The sequence below is a fragment of the Bombina bombina genome, chromosome 1 (assembly GCF_027579735.1).
Source record: "Bombina bombina isolate aBomBom1 chromosome 1, aBomBom1.pri, whole genome shotgun sequence".
In the NCBI taxonomy this organism is placed as follows: Eukaryota; Metazoa; Chordata; class Amphibia; order Anura; family Bombinatoridae; genus Bombina; species Bombina bombina.
Window position 1 is genome coordinate 958,765,161 of NC_069499.1, and position 25,425 is coordinate 958,790,585.

General features: G+C 38.6%; 1 protein-coding gene across 1 annotated transcript in view; it reads left to right on the forward strand.

Moving 5' to 3' along the window:
* Positions 1 to 24,438, forward strand: part of ZNF831 (zinc finger protein 831) — a 303,222-nt gene extending 278,784 nt beyond the window's left edge. Inside the window, exons 5-6 of the mRNA XM_053716002.1 lie at positions 21,445 to 21,551; positions 22,173 to 24,438. Of these exons, the coding sequence (XP_053571977.1) occupies positions 21,445 to 21,551; positions 22,173 to 22,850 (785 nt within the window). The 3' untranslated portion in view covers positions 22,851 to 24,438. The remainder of the gene's footprint in view (positions 1 to 21,444; positions 21,552 to 22,172) is intronic.
* The last annotated feature ends 987 nt before the right edge of the window (positions 24,439 to 25,425 follow it).

Below are 25,425 nucleotides of genomic sequence, written 5' to 3' on the forward strand. Positions count from 1 at the left end.
AATCAGATTCAAGTTCAATCCGATTGGCTGATCCAATCAGCCAATCAGATTGAGCTCGCATTCTATTGGCTGATCGAAACAGCCAATAGAATGCGAGCTCAATCTGATTGGCTGATTGGATCAGCCAATCGGATTGAACTTGAATCTGATTGGCTGATTCAATCAGTCAATCAGATTTTTCCTACCTTAATTCCGATTGGCTGATAGAATCCTATCAGCCAATCGGAATTGAAGGGACGCCATCTTGGATGACGTCCCTTAAAGGAGCCTTCATTCGTCAGTAGTCCGTCGGTAAAGAAGGATGTTCCGCATCGGAGGGATGAAGATTGAAGACCCGGCTTGGAAGATGACATCACCCGGATAGAAGACTTCTTCAGAGCCTCTTGGAAGATGACATCGCCCGGATGGAAGAGTTCTTCAGCGCCGCTTGGAGGATTACTTCATTGGATGGAAGATTTCTTCAGCGTCCCTTGGATGATCACTTCTGCCGCTCCGGATGTCCTCTTCGGTTCCATCGCTGCTCGGCTGAGTGAAGACAAGGTAGGATGATCTTCAGGGGATTAGTGTTAGGTTATTTTAAGGGGGGTTTGGGTTAGATTAGGGGTATGTGGGTGGTGGGTTTTAATGTTGGGGGGGGTTGTATTTTTCTTTTACAGGCAAAAGAGCTGAATTCTTTGGGGCATGCCCCACAAATGGCCCTTTTAAGGGCTGGTAAGGTAAAAGAGCTTTGAACTTTTTTAATTTAGAATAGGGTAGGGCATTTTTTTATTTTGGGGGGGTTGTTATTTTATTAGGGGGCTTAGATTAGGTGTAAGTAGCTTAAAATTGTTGTAATATTTTTAAAATGTTTGTAACTTATTTTTTTTATTTTTTGTAACTTAGCTTTTTTTATTTTTGTACTTTAGTTAGTTTATGTAATTGTATTTAATTGTAGTTATTTGTAGGTAATTTATTTAATTAATTTAATGATAGTGTAGTGTTAGGTTTAATTGTAACTTAGGTTAGGATTTATTTTACAGGTAATTTTGTATTTCTTTTAGCTAGGTAGTTATTAACTAGTTAATAACTATTTAATAACTATTCTAACTAGCTAAAATAAATACAAAGTTACCTGTAAAATAAAAATAAATCCTAAGATAGCTACAATATAATTATTATTTATATTGTAGCTATATTAGGGTTTATTTTAAAGGTAAGTATTTAGTTTTAAATAGGAATAATTTATTTAAGTATAGTGTAGTGTTAGGTGTAATTGTAACTTAAGTTAGTTTTTATTTTACAGGTTAATTTCTCTTTATTTTAGCTAGGTAAGCTATTAAATAGTTAATAACTATTTAATAGCTATTGTACCTAGTTAAAATAAATTGAAAGTTGCCTGTAAAATAAAAATAAATCCTAAGATAGCTACAATATAATTATTATTTATATTGTAGCTATATTTGGGTTTATTTTAAAGGTAAGTATTTAGTTTTAAATAGGATTAACTAGGGCCTAGATTTGGAGTTTGGCGGTAGCCGTGAAAACCAGCATTAGAGGCTCCTAACGCTGGTTTTAGGCTACCGACGGTATTTGGAGTCAGTCAAAAAAGGGTCTAACGCTTACTTTTCAGCCGCAACTTTTCCATACCTCAGATCCCCTTACGTCAATTGCGTATCCTATCTTTTCAATGGGATCTTCCTAACTCCAGTATTTAGAGTCGTGGCTGAAATGAGCGTTAGAATTCTAACGACAAAACTCCAGCCGCAGAAAAAAGTCAGTAGTTAAGAGCTTTCTGGGCTAACGCCGGTTTATAAAGCTCTTAACTACTGTGCTCTAAAGTACACTAACACCCATAAACTACCTATGTACCCCTAAACCGAGGTCCCCCCACATCGCCGCCACTCGATTAAATTTTTTTAACCCCTAATCTGCCAACCGCCACCTACGTTATCCTTATGTACCCCTAATCTGCTGCCCCTAACATCGCCGACCCCTATATTATATTTATTAACCCCTAATCTGACCCCCACAACGTCGCCGCCATCTATCTACACTTATTAACCCCTAATCTGCCGTCCGCACGCTGCCGCCAGCTACATTATAGCTATGTACCCCTAATCTTCTGCCCTAACATCGCCGACCCCTATATTATATTTATTAACCCCTAATCTGCCCCCCTCAATGTCGCCTCCACCTGCCTACACTTATTAACCCCTAATCTGCCGACCGCAAAGAGCCGCCACCTACATTATAGCTATGTACCCCTAATCTGCTGCCCCTAACACCGCCGACCCCTATATTATATTTATTAACCCCTAATCTGCCTTCCCTAACATCGCCGACACCTAACTTCAATTATTAACCCCTAATCTGCCGACCGAATCTCGCCACTATTCTAATAAATTTATTAACCCCTAAAGCTAAGTCTAACCCTAACACTAACACCCCCCTAAATTAAATATAATTTAAATCTAACGAAATTAATTAACTCTTATTAAATAAACTATTCCTATTTAAAACTAAATACTTACCTGTAAAATAAACCCTAATATAGCTACAATATAAATCATAATTATATTATAGCTATTTTAGGATTTATATTTATTTTACAGGTAACTTTGTATTTATTTTAACCAGGTACAATAGCTATTAAATAGTTAAGAACTATTTAATAGCTAAAATAGTTAAAATAATTACAAAATTACCTGTAAAATAAATCCTAACCTAAGTTACAATTAAACCAAATACTACACGATCAATAAATAAATTAAATAAAATACCTACAATTACCTACAATTAAACCTAACACTACACTATCAATAAATTAATTAAATACAATACCTACAAATAACTACAATGAAATAAACTAACTAAAGTACAAAAAATAAAAAAGAACTAAGTTACAAAAAATAAAAAAATATTTACAAACATAAGAAAAATATTACAACAATTTTAAACTAATTACACCTACTCTAAGCCCCCTAATAAAATAACAAAGCCCCCCAAAATAAAAAATGCCCTACCCTATTCTAAATTACAAAAGTTCAAAGCTCTTTTACCTTACCAGCCCTGAACAGGGCCCTTTGCGGGGCATGCCCCAAGAAATTCAGCTCTTTTTCCTGTAAAAAAACACATACAATACCCCCCCCCAACATTACAACCCACCACCCACATACCCCTAATCTAACCCAAACCCCCCTTAAATAAACCTAACACTAAGCCCCTGAAGATCTTCCTACCTTGTCTTCACCTCACCGGGTATCACACCGATCCATCCTGGCTCCGATATCTTCATCTAAGCCCAAGCGGGGGCTAGACATCCATCATCCGCCGGCTGAAGAAGTCCATAAGAGGCTCCAAAGTCTTCATTCTATCCGGGAAGAAGAGTTGATCCGGACCGGCAACCATCTTCTTCCAAGCGGCATCTTCTATCTTCATCCGATGAGGACCGGCTCCATCTTGAAGACCTCCACCGCGGACCCATCTTATTCCGACGACGACTTCCCTACGAATGATGGTTCCTTTAAGGGACGTCATCCAAGATGGCGTCCCTCGAATTCCGATTGGCTGATAGGATTCCATCAGCCAATCAGAATATTCCTACCTTAATTCCGATTGGCTGATAGAATCCTATCAGCCAATCGGAATTCGAGGGACGCCATCTTGGATGACGTAATTTAAAGGAACCGTCATTCGTCGTCTAGTCGTCGGTTGAAGAGGATGTTCCGCGCCGGCTTGGAAGAAGATGGTTCCGCTCCGCTCCAGAAGAAAGAAGATTGAAGATGCGGCTTGATAGAAGACTTCATCCAGATGATGGACTTCTGACTTCAGCCCGAGGATGGATTTCTTCAGTCGCCGCTTGGATCCAGACTTCAGCCCGAGGATGGACGTCACTCTTCAGCCCCCCGCTTGGGCTTGGATCAACACTTCCGAGGCTTGGATCAAGACTTCCAAGGACGGATCGGTGAACCTGGCAGGGTGAAGATAAGGTAGGAAGATCTTCAGGGGCTTAGTGTTAGGTTTATTTAAGGGGGGTTTGGGTTAGATTAGGGGTATGTGGGTGGTGGGTTGTAATGTTGGGGGGGGTATTGTATGTTTTTTTTTACAGGCAAAAGAGCTGAATTCTTTGGGGCATGCCCCGCAAAGGGCCCTGTTCAGGGCTGGTAAGGTAAAAGAGCATTGAACTTTTGTAATTTAGAATAGGGTAGGGCATTTTTTTTATTTTGGGGGGCTTTGTTATTTTATTAGGGGGCTTAGAGTAGGTGTAATTAGTTTAAAATTGTTGTAATATTTTTCTAATGTTTGTAAATATTTTTTTATTTTTTGTAACTTAGTTCTTTTTTATTTTTTGTACTTTAGTTAGTTTATTTAATTGTAGTTATTTGTAGGTATTGTATTTAATTCATTTATTGATAGTGTAGTGTTAGGTTTAATTGTAGGTAATTGTTGGTATTTTATTTAATTAATTTATTGATAGTGTAGTGTTAGGTTTAATTGTAACTTAGGTTAGGATTTATTTTACAGGTAATTTTGTAATTATTTTAGCTATTAAATAGTTCTTAACTATTTAATAGCTATTGTACCTGGTTAAAATAAATACAAAGTTACCTGTAAAATAAATATAAATCCTAAAATAGCTATAATATAATTATAATTTATATTGTAGCTATATTAGTATTTATTTTACAGGTAAGTATTTAGCTTTAAATAGGAATAATTTATTTAATAAGAGTTAATTAATTTCGTTAGATTTAAATTATATTTAACTTAGGGGGGTGTTAGTGTTAGGGTTACACTTAGCTTTAGGGGTTAATACATTTATTAGAATAGCGGTGAGCTCCAGTCGGCAGATTAGGGGTTAATGTTTGAAGTTAGGTGTCGGCGATGTTAGGGAGGGCAGATTAGGGGTTAATACTATTTATTATAGGGTTAGTGAGGCAGATTAGGGGTTAATAACTTATTATAATAGCGGTGCGGTCCGGTCGGCAGATTAGGGGTTAAGAAGTGTAGGCAGGTGGAGGCGACGTTGTGGGCGGCAGATTAGGGGTTAATAAATATAATATAGGGGTCGGCGGTGTTAGGGACAGCAGATTAGGGGTACATAGGGATAATGTAAGTAGCGGCGGTTTACGGAGCGGCAGATTAGGGGTTAATAATAATATGCAGGGGTCAGCGATAGCGGGGGCGGCATATTAGGGGTTAATAAGTGTAAGGTTAGGGGTGTTTAGACTCGGGATACATGTTAGAGTGTTAGGTGCAGACATAGGAAGTGTTTCCCCATAGGAAACAATGGGGCTGCGTTAGGAGCTGAACGCGGCTTTTTTGCAGGTGTTAGGTTTTTTTCAGCTCAAACAGCCCCATTGTTTCCTATGGGGGAATCGTGCACGAGCACGTTTTTGAGGCTGGCCGCGTCTGTAAGCAACTCTGGTATCGAGAGTTGAAGTTGCGTTAAATATGCTCTACGCTCCTTTTTTGGAGCCTAACGCAGCCATTCTGTGGACTCTCAATACCAGAGTTATTTTAAAGGTGCGGCCAGAAAAAAGCCAGCGTTAGATACGCGGGTCGTTACCGACAAAATTCTAAATCTAGCCGTTAGTTAATAAGAGAAATATTATTTAGATTTATTTAATTAATATTTAAGTTAGGGGGGGTTTTAGGGTTATTGTTAGACTTAGGTTTAGGGGTTAATAAATTTATTACAGTGGCGGCGGTGTAGTGGGGGGCAGGATAGGGGTTAATAAATTTATTATAGGTGGCGACGGTGTAGGGGGGCAGGATAGGGGTTAATAAATTTAATATAGGTTGCGGCGGGTTAAGGGAGCGGCGGTTTAGGGGTTAAACTATTTATTTAGTTGCGGCGAGGTGCGGGATCAGCAGGATAGGGGTTAATAACTTTATTATAGAGGGTATAGGGGGGGCAGGATAGGGGTTAATAGGTATAATGTAGGTGGCAGCGGTGTCCGGGAGCAGCGGTTTAGGGGTTAATACATTTATCAGAGTTGCGGCAGGGTCTAGGAGCGGCGGTTTAGGGGTTAATAACTTTATTTAGTTGCGGGGGGCTCCAGGGGCGCCGGTATAGGGGGTAGAATAGTGTAGTTAGTGTGAGTGTTTATTGACAGGCTAGCAATAAAGCTGGGAAAAAGCCGAAGAGCAGCGAGATCGGATGAGTGATAACTCTCACAGTCCACTGCTCATCGCCCCGTACTTGGTGCGCGGCTTTTTGACAGCTTTATTTGATAACTTAGGCGAAATTTTTCAGGTCCGCGGCGGCGATGTGAGGCGAGCTTAGGCGGGCATATTGGGCCGGCGAAGGCAGGAAAGTTGACACGTTGATAACTACCCCCCATAGTATATGTCTTTATATGTGTACATATGTATTTATGTATTTATATGCAAATATATGTATTTAAAGACATATATACACAAATAAACACATACACATATAGGGACCAATTTATCAACGTCTGTCCGACATGATAAGCTGTCGGCATTTAACATTGCACAAGCAGTTCACCAGAACTGCTAGTGCAATGCCACTCCCTGCAGATTGGCCGCTAGCAGGGGGTGTCAGTAAGCCTGATCGTATAGGATCGGGCAGATTGCAGCCTCAGAGGCAGCGGACCAGTTATGGAACAGCGATCTTAAGACTGGTGCTTTAAGCGATCCTGTATGTATGTATGTATTGGGTACTTGTAAAGCGCGGCTACCCATAAGGGTCACAAGGCGCTGCTCATTTTATCGACCACTGAAGGATGAAAGGCTGAGTGGACCTTGCCGGGATCAAACCTGCAACCCTTGGGTAGCTACAAAGCTCAGCCACAGTGCCTTAGCATGCTGAGCTATCTGTCCGGCTCTCGCAGAAACAGGGGCATCAAGCTCCATTCAGAGCTTGATAATTCAGCCACATAGACACATACTGTATATAAGTGCAGTAGTATAGAAAATAAATGGCACTTCCTTAGGAATTGCTGTGTGCACTGCTGTATTTTACAATAATAGCGGTAGCAGGGAGGTGCTGTGTATTAAACAGAAATTTGATTCACTAACAATAGGTGGAAAGGTTACCACCGATTGAAGAAAAAATACACTTATAGAACTCTCTGAATTCATAGAAATTAATATTCGTCATAAGTATAAGGTGTTGGTGTAGCTGTGAACACAGGTGCAAATTAAAACATAACTTTATTAGATAATTTAAAAACCAGGGAATGTTAAAAACAATGATCTGGCATCTAAGGTCCTAAATATGATTGACTGAATAGCCAAGAGTAGTAAAAGGCAAATAAAAAATATATATTGGAACAGATAATACAATAAATATGTTGTGTCTATATGACATACAGGTCTATTCCAATATCTGCTAATTCTCCTATTCACCTAATAATTCGCCTAAATTCCCTGCGCTATTGCTGAATATTCGTGTGTACAAGTAGCTATGCAGTTCTGTGAACTTTAGTTCATCATTATAATTCCAGTATCAGGCCCGCACGTATTGCTGGGCTATGGTGTAATGTAACCAAGTATCGAAAGATATTGAATATTATACTAATATGGTAACTGAGTTAAAGCATTAAATGCATTGTAACTGTATAACTGTAGAAGAATTGCTGCACCTATAGCTTTGCTCCTGAGGTGATCTAATAACACAAATTATAAAATTACTGGCGGATAATATATACAGGTGATCAGGCTGGTTGGCCTTATTGTGGTATAGTTGCAGTAAAAACTGTTACCATGTACTTTATGTCTATGGCAATGAATATACTATACAGGGAGTGCAGAATTATTAGGCAAGTTGTATTTTTGAGGATTCATTTTATTATTGAACAACAACCATGTTCTCAATAAACCCAAAAAACTCATTAATATCAAAGCTGAATAGTTTTGGAAGTAGTTTTTAGTTTGTTTTTAGTTATAGCTATTTTAGGGGGATATCTGTGTGTGCAGGTGACTATTACTGTGCATAATTATTAGGCAACTTAACAAAAAACAAATATATACCCATTTAAATTATTTATTTTTACCAGTGAAACCAATATAACATCTCAACATTCACAAATATACATTTCTGACATTCAAAAACAAAACAAAAACAAATCAGTGACCAATATAGCCACCTTTCTTTGCAAGGACACTCAAAAGCCTGCTATCCATGGATTCTGTCAGTGTTTTGATCTGTTCACCATCAACATTGCGTGCAGCAGCAACCACAGCCTCCCAGACACTGTTCAGAGAGGTGTACTGTTTTCCCTCCTTGTAAATCTCACATTTGATGATGGACCACAGGTTCTCAATGGGGTTCAGATCAGGTAAACAAGGAGGCCATGTCATTAGATTTTCTTCTTTTATACCCTTTCTTGCCAGCCACGCTGTGGAGTACTTGGACGCGTGTGATGGAGCATTGTCCTGCATGAAAATCATGTTTTTCTTGAAGGATGCAGACTTCTTCCTGTACCACTGCTTGAAGAAGGTGTCTTCCAGAAACTGGCAGTAGGACTGGGAGTTGAGCTTGACTCCATCCTCAACCCGAAAAGGCCCCACAAGCTCATCTTTGATGATACCAGCCCAAACCAGTACTCCACCTCCACCTTGCTGGCGTCTGAGTCGGACTGGAGCTCTCTGCCCTTTACCAATCCAGCCATGGGCCCATCCATCTGGCCCATCAAGACTCACTCTCATTTCATCAGTCCATAAAACCTTAGAAAAATCAGTCTTGATATATTTCTTGGCCCAGTCTTGACGTTTCAGCTTGTGTGTCTTGTTCAGTGGTGGTCGTCTTTCAGCCTTTCTTACCTTGGCCATGTCTCTGAGTATTGCACACCTTGTGCTTTTGGGCACTCCAGTGATGTTGCAGCTCTGAAATATGGCCAAACTGGTGGCAAGTGGCATCTTGGCAGCTGCACGCTTGACTTTTCTCAGTTCATGGGCAGTTATTTTGCGCCTTTTTTCCACACGCTTCTTGCGACACTGTTGACTATTTTGAATGAAACGCTTGATTGTTCAATGATCACGCTTCAGAAGTTTTGCAATTTTAAGAGTGCTGCATCCCTCTGCAAGATATCTCACTATTTTTGACTTTTCTGAGCCTGTCAAGTCCTTCTTTTGACCCATTTTGCCAAAGGAAAGGAAGTTGCCTAATAATTATGCACACCTGATATAGGGTGTTGATGTCATTAGACCACACCCCTTCTCATTACAGAGATGCACATCACCTAATATGCTTAATTGGTAGTAGGCTTTCGAGCCTATACAGCTTGGAGTAAGACAACATGCATAAAGTGGATGATGTGGTCAAAATACTCATTTGCCTAATAATTCTGCACTCCCTGTATTTATGTGAGTCACTAATATTAAATATCAAAACACAAATTGAGTACACAAATGGTAACCCTTTATCAATAGTGACTAAGTAACTCATGTAGTTAGAATTATACACCCGCACATTTGCTGGGCTATTTTATGAACAAAATTTCTCCTAGTGCCAGACTAAGCACATATGTTGATCCAATCACTAAGTAACAGTAGTGATGGTCAATCAACAGTTACTTTGTAGCTCTTGAGATAATTAATATTTTAGAATTGTGCTCCAGCACTTTGGCTAGATTACTACCCAAAACAAATATCAGAGAATGCAAAGTATAGCGCAAATATTATTGCTCCACTAAAGGTTAAATTGCAGCAATACAACTCAGTATACTTAAATATAGAGGATATTTAGGTCTCAGGCCCGCACTTTGTGCTATATTAAATGGTATAATAGTATATGTTCTTCTTGGTGGAAGTACTAAATAGAATCTTACTATATACCTCCATGACAATAGCTATATGGATGTTTAAATGGTATGCACGCACATATTGCTGGGCTCAAGAAATAATCGGATAACACACATTAGCTGTATCAGTAGTTAAATAATATGCCCGTACAATTTTCTGGACTCCTGAAGTAGTCAAAAAACATACAGTAGCTATATAAATAGTTAAATAGTACGCCCACATATATTGCTGGGCTTCCTATAATAATCAATAGCATAGAATTTAAATTAGAAAGTTGGTACCCATGATAGCTGAAGGAGCTAGTAAACCTCAATAGCATATCCAGTAGGTTAATCTGAAAACGGACTAGTGCCAGATACAATTAAAACTGTAGGAAAATCCCTTATCTTCTCCCTCCCGCCCTTGGCATGTTTCGCCGAGTTGGTTCAAAATCTAATTTCTTCTTACTAAAACAAAAGCATCAATAAGAAAATAAATTAGCCTATGCAGTAGCTGGTTTTCACAAGCTTTTCATATAAACCGGCAGGGCCAGATTTCCCATTAGGCACAGAAGGCATGTGCCTACAGGCACACAGCAGTTAGGGGTGCCTGCCTGTATGAATTAATATTTACTATGCATGCATCTGCAATTTAAAAATAAAAATACAGTCTCAGCACCATTATCTGCAACTCCGGGCGCCAGCAAATGAGGTGCCACTTTAGTGATGTCACACTCACTGACCCTCATGCGGAGCTAACGGCGCAGGGAAGAGGAGACAAAAGGAGGACTGTTGGCGTCGGCGACGCCTTGACAAGTGTTTTAAGATTTGCCTCTTAATAATTCCCGCCATCCCAGACCTGGCTACGTGTTGTTATCCCCCGACCTACTCCTGTCAGATCCTCCACATGCAACCAGTAGATGGTGTAAAGCCTCATGTGCACGTGGAAGTACATTGTCTCCAATGAAGCTACAGGTGCTTACATCTACTACTGACAAATTGTCAGCTTGTTGAACTCCACTACCTTTCAAACTAGATAATCACTGAACCTAGGTTTAATAAATTTGCAAGAGTACCTCTGTCGCCTAGGTGCAGCGCAATCCCGCAATCTGTGGGGCCGGTGTTAAGAAGCTTGGGAACTACCTTCCGGTGGCGAATGAACTGTACACATACTAAATCCTTTTATGTTTAGAATGAAGTAACAATGTTACAGATGTAAAACAGTTCTATTTTATTGGATAGGATAACTTGCAGTAGTGTATTGGAAAATACAGTTAGTACTGGAGAGTGTTTACTATATTTGATTCACATATGCCGTTGCTATTACACAATACTGATCAAGTGAACATTCTGAAAACACACTTACTGCTCTTTCCATTACCTGGTGTATCCTGTAGGGGGGTTTATAGATACTTTCCCAATAAACGGAAACTTTATATTTCTACTACTAAGAGAGACTTTGTATGTGAGTGTTGGTCTATTATTAAATATATCGATATGTTTTCCAACCCCTTTTTTCATTATAACTTAGATATGTAAACATTAATCTCTGTTTATGATCTTTTAGTCATTTTTTCTCACTGATGTTGAATTTACTACAAAATATGCAAAGTTGCAATGAGAGTAATACAAAATATGCTAAGTTGCAATGAGAGTTCTACAAAATATGCTAAGTTGCAATGAGTGTTAGCCCAGTAAGTCAAATGCAGAATGTAGTAATTATGTTATTGAAATGCAAATAAAATGTATAGGGGGCGCCCTTGGTCAAAAAAAGTTAAAATGAAATTTTGCCAGTCTAATATACTATAATACAATATAATCAAAGCATCAAATAAGAATACAATCACAGTTGTCAGGTCACTGATTATTATATAAGTGTTCAAGTCTTGTATATCAAAGGGAGAGGGTATAGAAATATAACCCGATCAGAGGCAATATGTCCAGGTCCAGGCAGCTATCTGTGGTAGGATCCAAGGCCAAGATCCAAAATCATGCTTATATACATAATAGCCCTTTGCAGTCAAGCACCTTGTAATATACCTTTTAACCCTTATAACTTTTTTTAACTATTTATATGAATATTTTTTTTAGATAGTGTTTAAATGAGTGTAACTGTAATTTTCAATGTATTTATGTTGTGTTTAGTGCAACTATTTTTCAATGCACTCCCCTCTACGCAATATATGCATTATATTATCTATAATTATTAATAATTATTGTTATTAAAGGGACAGTCAAGTCCAAAAAAAACTTTCATGTTTCAAGTAGGGCATGTAATTTTAAACAACCTTTCAATTTACTTTTATCACCAATTTTGCTTTGTTCTCTTGGTATTCTTAGTTGAAAGCTAAACCTAGGAGGTTCATATGCTAATTTCTTAGACATTGAAGGCCGCCTCTAATCTAAATGCATTTTGATAGTTTTTCACCACTAGAGGGCATTAGTTCACATATTTCATATAGATAACATTGAGCTCATGCACGTGAATTTACCATGGAGACAGCTCTGATTATTTAAAATGCATGTCTGTCAAAAGAACTGAAATAAGGGGGCAGTATGCTGAGGCTTAGATACAAGGCAATTACAGAGGTAAAACATGTATAATTATAACTGTGTTGGTTATGCAAAACTGGGGAATTGGTAATTAAGGAATTATCTATTTTTTAAAACAACAAAAATTCTGGTGTTGACTGTCCCTTTAATATTTTTTTTCAATATTTACTGCAATGTCCCTTTAAATAAGTAAGAGTTGTAAAGTTAATGAGTTGGAAATGCAAATTAAAAAATGGCTGATGGAAAAGGGGATACAAAAGAAGAGGAAAAGGGGAGAGAAAGAGAAAAGAGAAAGGGAGAACAATTCTAGGTTTTAAGAATTAGAGAAGTATAGAACAGAACAATGAGGGAGCAAAAATGTTGAGATTAAAGGACATAGAAACATGGAAACATAGATTTTGACTGCAGATAAGAGCCACCTCTGAGGAACACCACTAGTAACAGCCGCCTCTATTGAATGTACTTAATTTACTAACACATTCTGTTTTCTATCCTTAAGCCAGCATTCTACCCAGTTCACAATTTTTGAGTCTAGACATGGGAGATGTAGTTATAAAACATCTGAAGAGCCAAGGTTGCTGACCCCTGGTCTACACCAAGACGATACAGTTTGTGTATTAGTTTGTTGTATACCTCAACTGCTCCACCCTGGTCTAATACTTTTGTTACATAATTAAAGAAATAAATTAGATTAGTCTGACATGATCTCCCTGAAGTAAAACCATGCTGATTTTGGTCTCTAAATTGCTTGTCTTTATGTAAGTCATAATTCTTTCTTTTAAGAGATTTTCCATTAATTTCCCTTCTACTGAAGTTAAACTAACTGGCCTGTAGTTACCAGATTCTTCCGTACTGCCCTTTTTATGAAGAGTTCCTACATTCACTATTCTCCAACCATCTGGAACAACTCCTGTCAATAGCGGATGATTGAATAGATCAGTTAATGGGGCAGTTAGTATTGATCACAGTTCCTTTAAAACTCTTTGATGAATATTATCAGGACCCACTGGCCCCTATTTATTAAAGGTCTTGCGGACCTGATCCGACAGTGTGGATAAGGTCCGCAAGACCTTGCTGAATGCGGAGAGCAATACGCTCTCCGTATTCAGCATTGCACCAGCAGCTCACAAGAGCCGCCCCCTGCTGACTCGTGGCCAATCCGCCAGCAGGGGGGTGTCAATCAACCCGATCGTACTCGATCGGGTTGACTTCTGGCGATTCCTGTCCGCCTGCTCAGAGCAGGCGGACAGGGTTATGGAGCAGCGGTCTTTAGACCGCTGCTTCATAACTGCTGTTTCTTGCGAGTCTGAAGACTCGCCAGAAAAACGGGCCCACAAGCTCCCTACGGAGCTTGTTAAATGGGCCCCACTGACTTTTTTACATTTATTTTTGATAATGCCAACAAAACCTGATCCTCTTTAAACAGATTAGTGCTAAGCTCATTTCCATTTTTTGTATCATTCCTTAATGTAGACTTTCTATCTTCTTTCATTAATGAACGTTTAACATAACTGCAATGTACATTCATCATTTTTCATTTTAAAAAGTGTTTGTTCAATTTTCTTCCAGGGATTATTGGCTTAATACTGCTATCTAGCTTTCTGCGAACTAGTGGTACTCACTCCTCTTCCCTAACCTTGTCTGCCTAGTGGTTTTCTCTAGGCATTCTCATATCTTTATTTGAAATGCAAGAATGTAAGTTTAGATGCCAGCCCATTTTTGGTGAACAGCCTGGGTTGTTCTTGCTAATTGGTAGATAAATTCATCCACCAATAAAAAGAGTGCTGTCCAAAGTACTGAACCAAAAAAAGCTTAGATGCCTTCTTTTTCAAATAAAGATAGCAAGAGAACGAAAAAAATAGCCTTCTACTGAAGTTAAACTAACTGGCCTGTAGTTACCAGATTCTTCCATACTGCCCTTTTTATGAAGAGGTCCTACATTCACTATTCTCCAACCATCTGGAACAACTCCTGTCAATAGCGAATGATTGAATAGATCAGCTAATGGGGCAGTTAGCATTGATCCCAGTTCCTTTAAAACCCTTTGATGAATATTATCAGGACCCACTGACCCCTATTTATTAAAGGTCTTGCGGATCAGGGCCGCAAGACCTCGCTGAATGCGGAGAGCAATACGCTCTTCGCATTCAGCATTGCACCAGCAGCTCACAAGAGCTGCTGGTGCAACGCCGCCCCCTGCTGACTCGTGGCCAATTGGCCGCCAGCAGGGGGGTGTCAATCAACCCGATCGTATTCGATCGGGTTGATTTCTGGTGATTCCTGTCCGCCTGCTCAGAGCAGGCGGACAGGGTTATGGAGCATCGGTCTTTAGACCGCTGCTTCATAACTGCTGTTTCTTGCGAGTCTGAAGACTCTCAAGAAACACAAGCCCACAAGCTCCCTATGGAGCTTGTTAAATGGGCCCCACTGACTTTTTTACATTTATTTTTGATAATGCCAACAAAACCTCATCCTCTTTAAACAGATTAGTTCTAAACTCATTTCCATTTTTTGTATCATTCCTTAATATAGACTTTCTATCTTCACAATCTTTTTAAATTAAAAATGTACAATGCATAAAATGTTTCATTAATGAACGTCTAACATAACTGCAATGTACATTCATAATTTTTCATTTTAAAAACTGTTTGTTCAATTTTCTTCCAGGGATTATTGGCTTAATACTGCTATCTAGCTTTCTGTGAACTAGTGGTACTCACTCCTCTTCCCTAACCTTGTCTGCCTAGTGGTTTTCTCTATTAAGGTGGATTAATAGTTTTGCATTAACGATCATTATAGAAAAGAATATTCTTTTCAACAGTAGTAGGCCTTCTTGTTAGTTTAAAGGGACACTGAACCCAAATGTTTTCTTTCGTGATTCAGATAGAGCATGACATTTTAAGCAACTTTCTAATTTACTCCTATTATTTAATTTTCTTCATTCTCATATCTTTATTTGAAATGCAAGAATGTAAGTTTAGATGCCGGCCCATTTTTGGTGAACAACCTGGGTTGTTCTTGCTGATTGGTGGATAAATTCATCCACCAATAAAAAGAGTGATGGCCAGAGTACTGAACCAAAAAAAAAACTTAGATGCCGTCTTTTTCAAATAAAGATAGCAAGAGAACGAAGAAAATAGAATAGAATAATAGATGTAAATTAAAAAGTTGCTTAAAATTGCATGCTCTATCTGAATCACTATGTGTGTGTAGTGACCCTTTTAAGACAGGTATTCCTGCCTTCCTGAGTTTGTGGATTAGCCAGCTAGTATTAAGGGTAAAGAGTTGTGTCTAGGTATTTTCAATTAATAGGGGGTTTTCTCTCTGTTATGTTTGTTATTTTATGTTTCCCTTCAGGTATTGTCACAGAAGTGGGTAGTTAAAAGGAAAGTCTAGGCAGGCAAGCAGCAACAAGAGTTCATTACATTTAAAGTTGATTCAGGAACACCCTTTAAAAGGGCTGGTCTCTCTCTCTCCCACCCCTCCACTGGCAGTCTTATTTCTTGTGATGCCCCCTATTTACATAGTTTTTCTGTAGCCAGTACTCCTGTACTGAAAGATTTAGCATAGGTGGAGGTTTAATAGGAAAAATAGATTTATTTTTAATGACACGATGAGTCCATGTATCATCTTAATTACTAATGGGATATTCACCTCCTGGTCAGCAGGAGGCGGCATAGAGCACCACAGCAAAGCTGTTAAATAGCTCCTCGCCTCCCTCCCACTCCAGTCATTCTCTTTGCCTACGTTAACAGCAAGGAGGTGGTAAATTAGGTGTTAGAAAAGATTCTTCAATCAAATCCATATCAGTCTCTTCAGTAGAGCAGTGGTGGCTTTAAAGAAATGGGAACTTGTGGGACATAATTCTCACTGTGCCTCCCATATATTGGGATTCTAACTCAGGACTTTCTCTTCATTCACAGGCCCATGTGAGGGATAGGACTTCTCAAACCTGGAATCTGTCTTGCTGCCAGGCAGCATATGATGTAAGTGCTGACTTTTTTTCTGGGGGAAATGGAAGGTCTCAGAAATAAAGGAGGGCACTTTATTTATTTTGTACATGGGACACGCCTCATTATTACTCCCATAGTCTCCCCTTAGGCATAGGGGACATTTGGGCAGCATTGCAGCAGGCACTGGGGCTTAAAGAAAATGGAGTCTCAGAAATAAAGGAGACACTTTATTTACTTTGTACATGGGACAAGCCTCATTATTACTCTGATAGTCTCCCCTTAGGCATAGGGGACATTTGGGAAGTGTTGCAGCAGGCACTGGGGCTTATCGGGCAGCATTGCAGCAGACACTGGGGCTTATTTTACTAATATCGGTGGTTCCACATCTCCCGGCGGGTTTGTAACTTTAGAGCCGACCGGGAGATTTACTTAGCCACGCCCACAATGGGTGTAGAGTAATTACGCTCCCTTTTCACTCTGCTTCAGGGTAACTTGCTTTTACGCATGCGCATATCATTGCTGCGCATATTCTCCTAGAGAAACTTACTGCATAGCTACTCCGGAGATCGTCTGTGCAAAGAATCATAATTTCACTTGATTCCTGCTCAGAGGACATAGGCACCTCAGCAAAAGTACTGTTGAGGTGTAGGGGTGTTTATACGTTCATTTCTAAACCTATTATTACCAATAAGACTTAGATGTTTTTCACAGTAAAAAAGTTTTATTATTTAAAAACACAGTAACGTTTTTAGGTTTTTCTGCATTTCTAATACAAATGTATCTTTGGATGAATAAATTGTTTCAGTTTAATGTTAGATATGGACCTAGAGGTCTTACAAGTGTCACTTGTTCAATATGATTTAATACCAATGTGGAACCACCAATCCTTTTCTGTTCCTCATGTATTGAGGTAACATTAAGCTACAGGGATAAGCTTTGTTCTGAGACAGCATTTTCTAATGAAGATGCTGTTCATGAATCTAATGACAATGCTCAATATACAATGCAGCTTTGTTCTTAAACGTCCTAGAGTTTACCGCCCTTACATGCAGTGCTCTGCGCTTCATCTCAATCTCCCGCTGGAGTTATTTTAAGGGACATCGCCTCTCTCATGTCTTCTACAATTTCAGATGCGTTGTCTGCTTTTCCAATGTTGTAGGGAAAGCGTAAGAGGAAAATTAGATATTCAGTAAGCGAGGTTTCTGACGCAGTTGTTGCTATTTCAGAGGCCCCCTCCCAGAAGCCTGAGGAGGAGGATACCGTAGTAGCATCTGAGGTGAAATTTCAGATTCTGTCAGTGTAATCCCTCTTGCAGATACTGAAGTTGTGTCTTTCAGGTTTAGGCTAGAACACCTCCGTCTGTTACTTAAAGGGACACTGTACCCAAATTTTTTCTTTTGTGATTCAGATAGAGCATGCAATTTGAAGCAACTTTCTAATGTACTCCTATTATCAAATTTTCTTCATTCTCTTGGTATGTTTATTTTTGGTGAACAACCTGGGTTGTCCTTGCTGATTGGGCAGCACCAATAAACAATTGCTGTCCATGGTTCTGAACCACAAATTTGCTGGCTCCTCAGCTTAGATGCCTTCTTTTTCAAATAAAGATATCAAGAGAACGAAGAAAAATTGATAATAGAAGTAAATTAGAAAGTTGCTTAAAATTGCATGCTCTATCTGAATCAAAAAAGAAAAAATTTGGGTACAGTGTCCCTTTAACCCCTTAACGACCAAGGACGTACGCCATACGTCCTCAAAAAAAATACACTTAACGCCTGAGGACGTATGGCGTACGTCCTCGGTCTGGAAAGCAGCTGGAAGCGATCCTGCTCGCTTCCAGCTGCTTTCCGGTTATTGCAGTGATGCCTCAACATCGAGGCATCCTGCAATAACCCCCCTTGGCCATCCGATGCAGAGAGAGCCACTCTGTGGCCCTCTCTGCACCGGACATCGATGGCCGGTTTCGTTGGTGGGTGGGAGCTAGTCTGGGAGGCGGGTGGGCGGCCATCGATGGGCCGTATGATGTGGAGGGGGGCGGGATCGTGGGCGGGAACGCCGGGTGTGCGCGCGTGCACGAGGGGGCGCGCGTGGGCGCGGGCGCGCACGCGGGTAGGGAACGGGTAGGGAGCAGGTGGGAACCGCTACACTACAGAAAAATGATGGGAGAAAAGTGGCAGTGAGGGCCACATATATCTAAATTATTTCAATCTAAGAGATCTGGGAGGGGGTGGGGGGTTGGTCTTTTGGGGGGGCAAGCTACGCTACAGAAAATTATTTTAAAAAAGAATAATAACAAATGTTTTACAATAAATTGGGTACTGGCAGACAGCTGCCAGTACCAAAGATGGCTACTAATAAGTTAGAGGGGGATGGGTAAAGAGCTGTTTGGGGGGTATCAGGGAGGTTGGGGGCTAAGGGGGGATCCTCCAGAGCAGCATATGTAAATATGCCTTTTTTTAAAACATTTTTTTATCAAGGATAGCTTTTTTTTTTTAGTACTGGCAGACTTTCTGCCAGTACTTAACATGGCGGGGACAATTGTGGGGTGGGGGAGGGAAGAGAGCTGTTTGGGAGGGATCAGGGGGTGTAATGTGTCAGGTGGGAGGCTGATCTCTACACTAAAGCTAAAATTAACCCTGTAAGCTCCCTACATGCTACCTAATTAACCCCTTCACTGCTAGCCATAATACACGTGTGATGCGCAGCGGCATTTAGCGGCCTTCTAATTACCAAAAAGCAACGCCAAAGCCATGTATGTCTGCTATTTCTCAACAAAGGGGATCCCAGAGAAGCATTTACAACCATTTGTGCCATAATTGCACAAGCTGTTTGTAAATGATTTCAGTGAGAAACCTAAAATTGTGAAAAATTTTACTTTTTTTTTTCTTTAATCGCATATGGCGGTGAAATGGTGGCATGAAATATACCAAAATGGGCCTAGATCAATACTTAGGGTTGTCTACTACACTACAATAAAGCTAAAATTAACCCTACAAGCTCCCTACATGCTCCCTAATTAACCCCTTCATTGCTGGGCATAATACATGTGTGGTGCGCAGTGGCATTTAGCGGCATTTTAATTACCAAAAAGCAACACCAAATCCATATATGTCTGCTATTTATGAAAAAAGGGGATTCCAGAGAAGCATTTGCAACCATTTGTGCCCTAATTGCACACGCTGTTTGTAAATAAATTCAGTGAGAAACCTAAAGTTTGTAACAAAATGTGTGAAAAAGTGAACAATTTTTTTTATTTGATCGCATTTGGTGGTGAAATGGTGGCATGAAATATACCAAAATGGGCATAGATCAATACTTTGGGATGTCTTCTAAAAAAAAATATATACATGTCAAGGGATATTCAGGGATTCCTGGAAGATATCAGTGTTCCAATGTAACTAGTGCTAAGTTTGAAAAAAAGTGGTTTGGAAATAGCAAAGTGCTTCTTGTATTTATTGACCTATAACTTGCAAAAACAGCAAAGAACATGTAAACATTGGGTATTTCTAAACTCAGGACAAAATTTGGAAACTATTTAGCATGGGTGTTTTTTGGTGGTTGCAGATGTGTAACAGATTTTGGGGGTCAAAGTTAGAAAAAGTGTGTTTTTTTCCATTTTTTCCTCATATTTTATATTTTTTTTATAGTAAATTATAAGATATGATGAAAATAATGGTATGTTTAGAAAGTCCATTTAATGGCGAGAAAAACGGTATATAATATGTGTGGGTACAGTAAATGAGTAAGAGTAAAATTACAGCTAAACACAAACACTGCAGAAATGTAAAAATAGCCTTGGTCCCAAACGGTCAGAAAATGGAAAAGTGCTGTGGTCATTAAGGGGTTAAGGAGGTTTTAGCTACTTGGAAGACAGCAACTCCATGGTCGTTGTTGTTCCTAAGAAGTCCAGTAAGCTGAACAAATATTTAGAGGTTCCTTCCTCGATAGACGTGTTTCCGGTACTAGACCCAGCTTCTGAGATCATTGTTAAGGAGTGGAAGAGACCTGGTATATCTTTTTCTCCATCTTCTATATTTAAAAAGATGTTTCCCATAGCTGACTCTGTTAAGGGGGCTTGGCAAACAGTCCCCAAGGTGGAAAGAGCCTTTTCCCCCTTAGCTAAGAGAACTACTATTCCCTTAGAGTATAGTTGCTCTTTCAAATATCCTATGGACAAGAAATTAGAGGGGTTACTCAAATATGTACACCAGGGCTTACAATGGCAGCCAGCTGTGTGCATTGCTACCGTCTCTAGTGCGGCGGCATATTGGTTTGATGCGTTGTCTGATGCTATCAGGATAGAAACTTCCATAGATGAAATCCAGGATAGGATAAAGCTATTAAATTAGCTAATTCCTTTATTACGGATGCTTCCCTTCAAGTTATCAATCTGGGAGCAAAGGTTTCAGGTTTCTCTATTCTAGCTCGCAGAGCCTTAGGGTTAAAACCTTGGTCTGCGGATGTGTCCTCTAGGTCTATGCTTTTAGCAATTTCTTACAAGGGGAAGACCTTGTTTGGACCTGGCTTGACGGAAATTATCTCTGATATCACGGGAGGTAAAGGTCATCTTCTCCCTCAGGATAAGAGAAACAAACAAAAAGGACGACAGAGTATTTTTCGTTCCTTTCGAGTTTTCAAGGGAAATTCTTCCTCTTCCGCCTCCAAGCAGGAACAGTCTATACCTTCATGGAGACCCAATCAGTCTTGGAATGGGAGGGAGGGGAGGAGCTATTTAACAGCTTTGCTGTTGTGCTCTTTGCCGCCTCCTGCTGACTAGGTGGTGAATATCCCACTAGTAATTAAGATAATCCGTGGACTCATCGTGTCAAAAAAGAAATAATTTTATCAGGTAAGCATACATTTTCTTATTTCACAAGATAAATAAAGAAAAATGAATGATTTATAAACAATTAAATACACTGCAGCAGGTACAATATATTATTGGGAACACATGAAACTGGGGGAAATTTTAAAGTACACTGTCCCTTTAAAATCAAGGGTAATATCAGTAATGGTAAATACAGTAATCATTATTTGGGGTGGGTGGGCATGTTTTTTTTCTGGATCTGGAGACCTTCATCAGTCAGGAAACCAATCCACCTGATTTGTTAAGGTTGTAGTCCTACATTAGTTTTGTCAAAATTTACTCTATTGCATAAATATTACATTCTTAATCTGACAGTGCATTTTTCCAACTTTTTTTGCAGCAGCAGAAGCTCCAGCTGATCAGAATTCATCGTTACAATCTAAAGGCGTTTCTGATGAGTTAATAGAACAAGGAAACTCCTCCAGAACAGAGAACAAGAAAGAAAAGGTAAGAGATGTAAATAGCTTAACAATCATTTAAAAGGGACATGAACCCCATTTTTTTCTTTCATGACACAGATAGAACATACAATTTTAAACAACTTTCCAGTTTACAACTATGATCAAATTTGCTTCATTTTCTTGGTACTTGGTACTACAATTAGCCACCAATCAGCAGCCCAGGTAAATAAAGATACCAAGAATGCTGAGAAAAATTGATAATAGAATAAATTAGAAAGTTGCTTAAAATTGCACGCTCTTTCTGAATCATAGAATAAAAAAAATTGTGTTCAGTATCCCTTTAAGGAAGCTTTCGTCAACTCTTATTGATCTGCAGTTGAGGTCCAATATTCATCAAAGGAATTCACTTAGGTGTGACACCACCCTTGGGGGTATATTTATTATTGTGCGGACGGACATGATATGATGTAGAGTATCATGTCTGCCGCACATCGATAAATGCCGACAACAACACCTGTTAGCCGCACAAGTCCCTTAAAGTCTTTTACATTTATTTCCCTTCTGTCTGGGAAGCCATTTTTTTTGGTGTTTTTGAGCTTTGACGGGTTTAGAATTGGTGAGATGTATATGAAAAGATTGATTTTTTTTATTTTATTGTGTTTTTCAGGTTCATTATAATGAGGAACAGCTAGTACAAAGGACTGATGCAGCATTGCCCATGCCTTCTCAATCATTATTATCTAACAATATGGCTCACTCTTGTCTGAACTTAAGTATGTTCACAACACAAGCAGCTCCACAAGAATCTGCTCGGAATTCTCCTTGTCTTTTCCCACCGAATAAGGAATATAGTGTTAAGAAAGACCTAAAGGATAATATATTTACTCAAGTAACTCCAGAGAGAAAGCAGGACCATCCTATTCATGCACCACAACAAAAACATGCTAGGAGAATATTACATAGATCGAAAACTATAGGGCACAATTTGGGTGACCATGCAACATATGGAAGTCAGTCTTTGCAAACTGGTCCAAGCACTGCACAAATTCAATATGATATTGCATCGTCCATGCCTGATCTGATGTCTAGTTTATGTTCAGCATCCATGGAGGGCAGTAATACATCAGGACCAAATAAAACCATTTCTGGTAAACCTCAGGAACCTGCAGTTTCTTCCTGTGTAGAGCAGCTTCCTATACAAAGAACTCAAGAATCCATTAACATCCAGTCTACAGATTATAAATCTGAGCAAAAGCTCAGCCTAGAGACCATAAGGAAACAAATACACGTGGAATATAGGGACACAAGCAGTGACGATGAAGACAGACTGGTCATAGAAATATAGGATTCCAGACGAATGCTAAATAAATACATTAAAGGGACATTGAATACTAAATATATTTTATAAGCATAGAATTGAGGTCATTCACGCCTCCCTCTAGTCACGAGTGCCGCCATGTTGAAATCTATTTTTCACTTATTTCCAGTGCTGAACTGTTTGCAGTGTCATTTAAGTTTCATAATGGCAGCACCCATGATTAGAGGGAGGTGCATGAAATGTATTTTGTGTTTAGTGTCCCTTTACAACTCTGAATGATGGATTTATATTATTTAAATATAATATGAAATTGCTGCCATTCTTTGGAATTCTGACTTGGGAATTCTTTTCAATCAACAGAGGGAGACATTGTAACTTTCTCAGTACAAGTCTTATGACTCTAGATTTCAAACATACGCAAACAAAAGAGAGACCTCTGCACCTTACAGTTCTGTAGTCCTATCCATGAGACTATAAACCGCTACTGCAATTTCTCTTGACTTGCTCATGCCAACCTACCCAGAGTTCATATGTAGATAATTATGTCAGGAGTCATATTTATTGAACTTTTGCATTGCACTTTTTTTGCAAATTGTAGCCATGTGGACTTTAAACCATGTACATTAACCCTTTATCTGCTGCAGTGGCCCGCAGGTTTTCAAACAAAAGTATTTTGCACATTGTGCTTTTTTTTATTGTGTTGTAAAATGTGTGCTAAATTATGCTGAAGGGGAAAAATAATCGACAGCTGCAGCTGTTTAACTGAACAAGATAAGCTTTGTGTTTTTCAATATGAATACAAAATAAGAAACAGATATGGCGACCCCTGGTTTCAACAGATGTGTTTAATGATAAGTATTCAAAGCAAACAATGACCATTGTTTTACTGCTGTCAATCTATATAATATTTATATTTAATATGGCTGGTATCATGATTGTTCCATAAAATAATTTCAGTGATATCCACTGTGGTTTTAGCAGACATTAGATCATTTTTCAACATAGGAAAAGAAAACATTTGCCATATTTGCTAATCTTCATATATTTATTATTGCTAAGTAAAAAATATATTTTAATAAATGCATAATGTAGCATATTAGTCCCTAGTTAAAGGGATACTAAACCAAAATATTTTCTTTCATGATTCAGATAGAGATTGCTTTACTCCTATAATCAATTTTTCTTTGTCTCTTGCTATCTTTATTTAAAAAGCAGGAATGTAAAGCATAGGAGACAGCCCATTCTAGGTTCAGCAGGCTGGATAGCACTTGCTTATTGATGGCTACATTTAACAAACCAATAAGCAAGCATAACCCAGGTATTGAACCAAAAATGGGCCGGCTCCTAAGCTTTATATTTCTGCTTTTTAAATAACGTTAGCAAGAGAACAAAGAAAAATTGATAATAGGAGTAAATTAGAAAGCTGCTTAACATTGCATGCTCTATCTGAATCATGAAAAAAAAATCCCTTTAAATATGCTGGACAGAAATAGCATAAAATTAAGAGACAGTAGTAAGAAATTTAACAGACTAAAAACAATGCTAAAGAGACAAGACAAATGAAAACGTTTTCCATCATGCATATAATTGACTACTAATAAAACTGTTAAAACAAGTTTTTGCATCAAAATAAGTTTAATCTGTGTATTCTGAATTTAAATCTAACAGGAAGTGCAAAACTGTTCCATCAGACAAAGCTCACTGGCCGATAAGGACAACTTCCCCAGCCCTATTCGTGCACAGTGACACGCCCACAAGCACTACATCAATGTTCTTTTAAACACAGGAATATCTATTTTTTTCAAAAATACAAAAACGTTACTACATTTTTAAAATGTTCTGTTTTCGATTCAACAAAGAAAAAAATATATTAAAAGGGATATGAAACCCAAACATTTTCTTTTGTGATTCAGACAGAGCATACAATGTTAAAAAAAAAGTTTCCAATTTATAAAATTTGCTTTGTTCAAATGGTATTTTTTTTATTTATTTTATTCTTAAATGTTTATTTTTATTGAGGTCAAGCAATCAAAATTACAAACGTGAAAGGCACAATGTACAAGGGAATAAAACAAATTCTAATAAAGATATATGTAAGAAATACAGAGGTACAATATGTGTGACAACACATTGAAGAGCATAAACAGAAGTCATATTAAATTTGACATGCATGTGTGAAATATTAAATAGCTCTTTTTACTTTTAGTTTATAATATGAACATGAAGCTTTGCTAAACACAGAGGAGGTCACTCTGGGACCTCTATGATATAAAGAGAGAAATAGCATGAAAGGAAATTAAGCTATAAGTGAATGATACGCTGAGGTTTCATAATACAAAGACATATAATAAGCTCTGATGTTAAAATTTGTTCTGCAACCTATGAAATGAAATAGAAACAAGTATAATACTTGTAAACACAACAATAATAAAGGGGTAGAACTCTTTGTTACCTCCAATGAAAAAAAAGGCCCTTGGGCCTAGTGAGCAGCATAATAAATTATAAGTAGTTGGGGTCTTAGAGCAGTTCTTGGAGTCACTCTTAGACCCTTTAATTAAATATACATACGCAAAATAATGGTAGAATGTGATAAAATCAATTA